At 65.4% G+C, this 8,928-nt stretch overlaps 1 protein-coding gene across 1 annotated transcript; it reads left to right on the forward strand.

Annotated features, from left to right (window-relative positions):
- Positions 1-3,385: 3,385 nt before the first annotated feature.
- EMIHUDRAFT_466344 (hypothetical protein) lies at positions 3,386-5,958 on the forward strand (the record flags this gene model as incomplete). The annotated part of the gene is made up of 4 exons (XM_005756078.1): positions 3,386-4,157; positions 4,822-4,927; positions 5,063-5,078; positions 5,193-5,958. 4 exons carry the CDS (start codon positions 3,386-3,388, stop codon positions 5,901-5,903), a joined length of 1,605 nt encoding a protein of 534 aa, XP_005756135.1. The 3' UTR covers positions 5,904-5,958.
- Between the last annotated feature and the right edge of the window lie 2,970 nt (positions 5,959-8,928).

Below are 8,928 nucleotides of genomic sequence, written 5' to 3' on the forward strand. Positions count from 1 at the left end.
AATTCTCCTTAGGAAATATCCTTAGAGATTACCCTGAGGAATACCCCTTAGGGAATATCTAAGGGTTATACTTAGGAGTCGATTTCGGCGTCGAAAAATGGCGGAAGGAGCACGTGGGCACTAGTTATGGACGAAAGTGCAATTTGTTCACAGCATGTAGATGTGAATGCGTTCCCAGTACCATTTGGGGCAAGTCTCAAGCGATGGTGCCAGAATCAGACCTCATCTTCACGCCAGTGATGCGGTTGATCACGCGAGTCGATCGACACGTCTTCGCCGCTCTTTCACCGACGCCCACAGCGCCAGCCAGTGTCGCGACGTGCCGCTGCCAAGAACGACACTGTGCTCTGAGGATTCGCCGCACATCGAAGGAATCAGAAGCGCGCCTTCGTGGATCTTTGTGTGTCGGGACAGGCGCTGAGGTTTGTGTCTCCTCTCGTCATCCTCCGCTGGCGTTTCGACACTGTGACAGCGGCAGCGCTGTGGCTTTGACGCTTCGGCTGCTTGCAATCGCAGCCACCGCACTCCCGTCGCTGCCTTCCTGTTGCCTGCAGTGGCACGCTGCGGAGTCTCCCTGTCTCGGCAGTACTGGTCGGCGTCTTGTCCTGTCGTCACCCTCGCGTCGCCGCCGTGGTCCGGCGCGGCGGTCATCCGGACAGAGTGTATCCCTCAGTGAGCCGACTCGCGACCCGCACTGCATGAGGGCAAGAAAAGCCGAGCCGTGCCACCGTCCTGCTCCCCCCTTTTGCATGTCTTTTTACGTGAGAGCATTCTGCTAAAAAAGAGGTAAACCAGAGTACTCTCCACTCTTCGCTACTACCTACCACTCCTTGACGGCCTGCTCAAGGAGAGGCTTGATCTCATCTGCCCACCTGGGTGCGAGCTCCTTCCAAGTTGACCGCGCGAACTCATAGCACTCCTGTGCGGTTCGCCCTCCATCCTCGAAACCGGCCGGGGCACCGTTGAACATCTTGGTCTGCTCGTTCCCCCCCCCCGCGGCACGTTTGTTGCCGGTCTGTTTTCCAGTCTGTTTGGACAGGTAGCGCTGCGTGTACGCTTGCTTCTCCGCCTTTGACATGATGACCATGTGCGTGTGTGAGTTGACCTCTGCCGCGGTGTTGAGTGGGCGCCGAAGCAGCCCGCATGACGCATTGTGACCCTGCAGCTGGTCCTGCATGCCATGGAGGTACGAACCCAACACAACTCCTTCCGGCGTGTCCTCCGTCTTCTTGACCGTTCGCGGATGCCACTGCTCGTCCTGATTGTGGAGCTCGAACTCAACCGCCGGAGACAAGGTGAATGTGACCTCTGGGGCGAGCTCCGTGCCGCACCTGTGGAGGTCTCCGTCGCGCCTCCTCAGTTGCAGCGCCATCGTCAAGACTCGGGGGTGGCCAACCGTCATTGTGCTGATGGGGGCAGCGTCCTGCGAGTTTCGCTGCCCTCCCACCACATCCTGGTGCAAGCCGAGTGTGGAGCCGCACTTGTCCCCGCCCTGCCTGCTCGGCGGGTGTGGTAGGTTGAGTCGGCAATAGACGCAGTACGACTTGCCCAGGTAGCACAGCACAATGCACGAGTTGAAGCGGTCGTCCTGCAGAATGTGCTCGATGCGGTCAGGGTATGGGAAGATCCGGAAGCGGTCTGGCTGGCGTCCAATGGAGAACTTGCCGCTGCACCACTCGTATGCCCACATCAACGCAAATGTGCAGTTGCACACGTCGCATTGCCACTCTCGCCCCACGCAGTACTTGCATCCTGTGCACCCCTTCCCGAGCGAGCCAGGGCAGTGCTCACCCCTGTCGCTGACGCCATCCCAGCAGCCGACGCAGGTGCGTGTCGGCAGCTGATCTGACGGCACATGCGCCAACGGTACCTTTGCCTCTGGTGCCGTGTAGCTGAGCTGCGCCAGAACCAGCTTAGTGTTGTGAAAGTGTTCCGGCTTTGGGAAGTTGTGTTGCGGCGCCGTGATGTCGAGATCAGCTGGGTTTGCCAATAGGCGGTCTCGCACGAGTCCCTCCACATACTCACGGAGGGCCGTAAGGTTGTCCGCAGAGAGGGTGCTCGTCTTGACGTCCGACCGGCGTGGGACGGGTGCCTGTTGACACGCGTCGAAGACGCGCGCCTTGAACGGCGCCTTCCGAGAAGTGGACGCACTGGCAAGCTCGGCCACGGGACAGACCTGTCGAACCAGTGGGAGCCCAAGAAGGTTGAGGCCCTAGCTAGCAAGCGTGTCGTCGCTGTGTCGGCGGGATATTGCCACAGTCTCGCCCTCATCGCCGACGGCGTCGTCTTCTCATGGGGCGAGGGAGAGTCCGGCTGCCTCGGCCACGGAACCAACGAAACCGATCGAGGCCCGGCAAGATCGAGGCCCTGGAAGGGCAGCATGTCATTGCTGTGTCGGCTGGACGCTCCTACAGCCTCGCCGTCACCGCCAACGGCGCTCTCTGGAGCTGGGGCGATGCATGCTTCGGCAGCTTGGGCCACAACGACCACCTGAACCACCTGCTGCCAAAGAAGATAGACGCGTTGGCTGGCCATCGCGTCGTCGCTGTGTCGGCTGGGCTACACCACAACCTCGCCCTTACTGCCGACGGCACCGTCTGGAGCTGCGGCGGTGGCTACTTCGGCCAGTTGGGCCACGGCGACGGTCAGTGCCATCCACAGCCCAAGAAGGTCGAAGCCTTGGCAGGGCAGCGCGTCGTCGCCGTTTCGGCGGGATCCGAACACAGCCTCACTGTCACCGCCAACGGCGCCGTCTTCACCTGGGGCGGCGGCATGTACGGCTGCCTCGGCCACGGGGATGGCATTGCGAACGCTCTGCTTCCCAAGAAGGTCGAGTCCTTGGAGCTGTGATCTGTGCAAGCGTGATCGGTTGATAACCGTCACGTGTGTGCAACTCCTCTCACTAGCGCTTTTTCGAGACCTTGACGTTCAGACAACCGACACGGACACGTGTGTGCAACTCCTCTGACTAGTTCTTTTCACAGACCTTAGACAGCAGGGAAGAGTCGATGTGCAAAAAGAGACGCCTTACTGCGGTCGCCACGCCCGCGCACTTGAGCCAGCTAGTGGGAGTACCTCACATCCGGGCTAAGAAGCGCGCGCAGCCGGTACTCGAATAGTCTCTGTTCGCGCCCGCTGTCGTGCCGCGCTGGGTGCCGGAAAGGGCCTCCAAATGCGCCCCCCCGCGCCCGCAGCCCCCGGCCAGTATTCGCCCGTCTACTCCGCCTACCTCGGCTGCTTCGGGTGCCACACCACTCTCGTCGTCCCGAGCGGTGCGCCGAGCGTGGTGTGCGGCCGCTGTGGTGCATATAACCAGGTTCCCGGCGTGCAGTCGGTGATGGGGCCCGCGATGGGGCCCTCACCGATGATGTACCCTCCCCCCGCCATGCCGCCGCACTTTGGCATCTCGCCGATGGGACCTCTGATGGGCCCGATGATGGGGCCGCACATGGGCCCTCCTTCCATGGCTGCGCTCCCGCCTGGCGCGATGCCGCTCTACGACGGGCGAGGGATGCTCCACGGCTTTCTCCGGCCGAACGGGCGAGGGATGATGCACGCGGACAGCGCCTACGGGGCTCAGGGGGCGGCGGCGGTGTCCGCTGCCGCCGCGATGGGCGTGCCGCCCTCCCCCATCCTCCCCGCCCTCGCCGAGCTGTGCGCGGCGGAGCCGGGGACCAAGGCGCGGGCCAAGGCGAAGCGTCAGCTGGCCGAAGTGTACGGCGTGAAGCCAAAGACTATGGTGGAGGCGGCGACGCGGATTCAGCGCCGCTGGCGCGACGGCGCCGCCGCGAGCTTCTCCGACCTGGCTGCGCTCGTGGACGAGAGGCAGGAGGCACAGGAGAAGGCGGACAAGGCGCAGGAGAAGGCGCAGCGGAAGGAGCACGGGCGGTCGGAGAGGGCGGTGGCGGCCCAGCTGGCGGCCAAGCTGCACGGAGGGCGTTTGCACCGCCAGCTGGTCGACAAGCTGCGCGCCGGCGAAGAGCAAGGCCTCGCCGCCGGCAGGCTGATCGCAGACACGGCTCTGAGGAGCCTCTGCGTGGCGGCGGCGAAGGAGAGTGGGATCGGCTACGTCAGCCCGGCGCTGGTGCTCGAGCGTCTGCCCGGCATCCGGCAGGAGCGCGGTCTCTATGTGTACGCGCCCGAGGGCGCGCCCGAGCGTGCGCCCGAGGCGGGCGGCGCGGGGGCAGACGGGGCGGCGGAGTCGGAGGCGGAGGAGGAGGGAGAGGAGGGGAAGGAGAGGACCTCCTTCCTCTCCCAGGCGGCCGCCGCGAGGATGGCAGCTGCGGCGGCGGCCGGCGCCTCCGCCGGCCCCTCCGCCACCGCCGCCTCCGCTCCAGCCGAGGCGCACAGCAGCTCGAGGCCGGCCGGCAGCTCGGGCGTCGCCTCTGCTTGGCTCACCCAGCGGCAGGCAGCAGCAGCAGCAGCAGCAGCAGCAGCAGCAGCAGCAGCAGCAGCAGCAGCAGCAGCAGCGCCCCCTTCGACGACGCGGGCCGCCGTGCCCTCGTTCGCCTCTGTGGCCGCTCGCAGCGGACGGGAGGGCAGGGCTCCTGTCTCCGCCTCCGCCTCCGCCTCCGCCTCCGCCTCCGCCTCCGCCTCCGCCTCGTCGGCGGGCCCCGCTCGCAGCTGCGGGCGTCAGGCGTCGGACGCCTCGTGCCACACCTCGAGCTCCTCCTCCAAAAAGCTCTCGATTTGGTTCCAGCGGCCAGCGGAGTCGGAGTGCGCGCGGGTGCCCAGGTGGGGAGTGCGGCTGACTGGCGCCTGCGACACGCATCATCGCCGCCTGCGAACCTTCTCGGAACCTGCTCGGACCCCCTCCCGTAGGCGCCGTCGACACACACCCTCGCGTCTCGGAGGCGCTTGCCGGGGCAGGGACCGCCGTCGGCAAGGCGAGGACTCTTCTCGGAAGCTCCTCGGAACCTTCCTGCAGGTGCTGCCGGGCGGGCTCGCCGAGGGAAGGCTCCGCGCCGCAGACACGGTCCTCGCGCCTCTGGACGGCCACGCGTACCCCCCGGGGCACGTGTGTCCACGACGCGTCCACGGCACCCCCCCCCCCCCCCACCAGGTCCTCGCCGTCAACGGTACGCCCGTGTGGGGCCACAAGGCGGCGACCGAGGCAGCGAGCGGCGAGGCGAGGGGCTCGCCCCCCGGAGCGCCCCTCCCCGCCTGAGCCTTCGCGGATGCCCCTTCTCCAGGCGCTGCGCGATGCGTGTGGCCTCATCGAGGTCGAGGTCTTGCGGGGCGCAGATTTGGCCGGCAGAGGGGCGCGAGGCGCGGGAGGAGGGGGAACCGCGGGCCCCGCCGGGACGGAGCCGCCGCCTCGCACCGCCTCCTCCACCGCCTCCGCCGCGCCGCGCCCCTTTATTCCCAGCGACGCTGGCACGATCATAGCTCGGCTCGAAGCGCTCGAGGAGTACGTTGAGTCGAGCGGAGGGGCGGCCGGCGGGCGGGCGGCGAGCGGGGGCATCTTTGGGCGGGTCGTCGCCGTCGAGGGTGCCGTGCAGGCGCTTCTCGAGACGCGCGGCGTCACCCCCTCCGCCGCAGCCTCCGCCTCCCACCCGCCCGCGCAGCTGCCGGAGAAGGTTGCACGGCTAGAGCAGCTCCTCGCGGCGCACACTGTTCCCGCCACGGCGCCCGCCTCCGCCGCTGCAGCCGCCGCAGCTACCCCCGTCGCCGTTGCCTCCACCGCCGTCGCCGCCGCCGCCGAGAAGGAGCTGCCGCTGCTGGTCAAGGTGGAGACGATCCGCTCGGCGCTCTCCCTCCCGAAAGGGACGCTGGTCGCGATGCTCCAGGCCGCGCACAACACCCTCTCTCTCGAACCCGACGGCGGGCTCCTCAGCCAAGCCAACCGGCTGCTGCGAGTCCTGCACGAGGCTGGCCGCCTCCCCCCCCTCTCGTCTGCGTGAGCCGCCACGGCTTGCGTGTTTAGATTTTTTCTCTTTCAAATCAAAGGCACGTGTTCAAACGAGAGAGAGATAGAGAGCATAGAGAGCCGTCGAGTGTCAGGAACTTACGCGTTAGAGGGAGCGGACCGTGAGTTGAGGAAATCGGAGGACGCGACCCACTTCGCCACAGACGGTCCCGCGCCTCGCCGCTATGACGGCGACACGGCCGCAGCTCGTGTGCGTGTCGCCGTCTTTGTCCGGAGTGAATACTCCAACGCGCTCGTCGGTGACGGTGTCCTCCAACCTGCGCCGCGCTCGGCGAACCTCGACAGCGCTTTCGGTGGCATGCAGCTCTTTGCGCCTGAAGCTTGGAGAGCAGCTCCTCTGCTGCTCACACACTCTGCACAGTTGCCACAGCTGTGACAGCGATGGGCTCGCCCTCACTGGCCCTCAGTCACTTGTGCTGCGGCTCGTTGTGTGAGCGACACTGCTCGGCGACTGCCGGCACACTGTGAGACCATGGGTGTGAGGTTAAACCACGCTACCAGCGCTTGGTCACATCGGCCCCGAGGTCAGATCCTTCTACTCTGTTGATGACAACACTTGTCTACTCGCTGGAGCCGAGCAGGAGGGCCCGGCGCACAACCCCTGGTCAACTCAGGGTCCACACCCCGTACGGCTCTAAGTCTAACGCTTAAAAACGGTAAAGACACCTCAGAACTGCGGTGAGATGCAGATGGCCCCACCCCGATAACATATCACCTCGGCCGATACTTGTCGCTGGAAGGTGCTATACAGCGCCCCGTGGTATATCACTTGGGGGTGATACCATATCGGCGCCGCTACCAAGTACCATAACGCCTGGTGGTGCTACATATCGGTCAGTGCTACCCATATCGCTGCGGGGGCGATCTGAGCCCCGCCTGGTGTCGAGGTGTCGAGGCCCGGTGTCGAGGGTGTCGAGCTGCTGTCGAGGGATAGAGGTGTCGAGGCCTGTTGAGGCTGTCGAGGCCTGTCGAGGCCTGTCGAGGCCTGTCGAGGCCTGTCGAGGCTGGTACCACGCTTGTCCATCCGTACGCTGGTACCACGCCCAGCAAAACGCTGTTCCTTAGTTGCAGCCTCTCAGTTGCACCCCTGTTGATGTAGCACAACCTGTGAGCACAACCAGTATACTCTGTGGGCATTTGAGGACATCAAGCTCACTAGTGCCAGGAGTCATTGCCACTGCACAAGGTGCTGTGCAGGCGCAGCACCTAAGGCTACAGCACACCCCATATGCAGCAGCGTCGCCGGTGCAACTGACCACAACGCTCATGGCACAGGCTGGTGCCATGAGTCAGTGGACATTGCCACTGCACAAAGGTGCTGTCCAGCAGCTAAGGGCTACAGTACCCCATCGCAGCAGCGTCGCCGCCGCTGCCAGCGTCGCCGTTGCAGCGTCGCCAGTGCACGAAGCGCAATGGACCGCAGGTCCGCACTCATGGCACAAGCTCACTGGTGTGAGGATTCATTGCCGCTGTACAAGGTGCTGTGCAGCACCTGAGGGCTACCTGAGTACTGCCATGATTGCTAGTACATCAACAGGGGTGCAACTGAGCCGCAACTTGAGCTAGAACTTGAGAGGCTGCAACTGAGGGATGAAAGTACTGCCAGCCAAGTTTGATCGCTGCTGCAACCCTGATTTTCTAACTCTGTGACTCCAAATGGGTCTACGTCTCTGCTGTGTTATGATCATCAGAGGTGTCGAGGTGGTGTCGAGCGGTGTCGAGGTGGTGTCGAGGGGTGTCGAGCGGAGGTGCGGCAGATGTTGCAGTCGGCAGAGGCAGAGGAGGGGGAGGGACCAGCCAGTTACACTGATGGGGAGGGTGAGGAGGGAGAGGAGATCGACTCTGACGGCGCGCCTGCCCCTCTGCCAACCGCCCCTCTACCACCAGCCGATCAGCCGCCCCTCGGCCCAGTATCGCTGGCGAGCGCCAACTTCGACACTGGCAGACCGGAGGTCCCCGAGTCCACCATCGGCGGTGAGTCGACGTGCATCATCTGCTTCACTCGGCCGAAATCGCACGTTGCGATCCCGTGCGGCCATCGATCTGTGCGCTTGCGACGTGTGCTCCGCAAGGCCAGCCCCGTCGCTCTCCCGGCCGTGACCCGAGTCTCGGTCGAGTATACAGGCGGCGCCGAGCGGCGAAGCTGGGTCCACCGACGCGAGCTGCGCGGTGGCAGTCGCGACGGGGGACGCAGCCGGCGGCGGCTCTCGGCGGCGTCTCGGCGGCGTCTCGGCGGCGTGCAGCGCCGTGGTAGGTCGCCGGCGGCCGTCAACCAGCCCCGTCGCTCTCCCGGCCGTGACCCGAGTCTCGGTCGAATATGCAGGCGGCGCCTCTCTCCGCCAGCGCCGCTCCGCCGGCGCCCCCCCTAGGTGCGGGGCGAGCGCGCCGCGCGGGCCAGGCCGCCGTGTTGCGCAGCGGCGTCTTATTGCGCGCGCATGACGCGCTGGCGCGAGTCGCCCCTCCGGGCTGCTGGTCGTGCGTCGCGTGCGTCGAACGGCGCTCGCCCACCTTTTCGGTCCCTGCGGCGCGTATCCCCGCCGGCGCCGCCCAGCGGCGGGCTCCGTAGGCGCAGCATGAGCGCGCCGCGCGGGCCAGGCCGCCGTGCTGCGCAGCGGCGTCTTATTGCGCGCGCATGGCGCGAGTCCCGTCCCGGTACGACCTGACGCACTATCGACGAGCCACTATCAATCATGATAGTGGGAAGTGGCTCGTCGATAGTGTCTTGCCCGAGTGTTTCAACACTCCATCACTTACTCGGTCGCCACCGCCCGCGACGCCCCAGTTGTCCCAGCCGCTCGGTTTGGGATACGGTTGATCCGACACTGGCATCGGCCATCGCGGCAAACCGGCGTTCCGGCGCGCGACTTTCTTCTTTTGGCCGAAAGGCTAGTTCCATTTCACTGTGGCACAGCTCGCGTTACAAAACCTTGATTTTGACCATTGCGCGAAAAAGGTACATCTCGGTGCCTTCCAGAGGCAGCTGCGACCCCGCCGAGTGG

This window comes from Emiliania huxleyi, assembly GCF_000372725.1.
Source record: "Emiliania huxleyi CCMP1516 unplaced genomic scaffold EMIHUscaffold_99, whole genome shotgun sequence".
NCBI lineage: Eukaryota > Haptophyta > Isochrysidales > Noelaerhabdaceae > Emiliania > Emiliania huxleyi.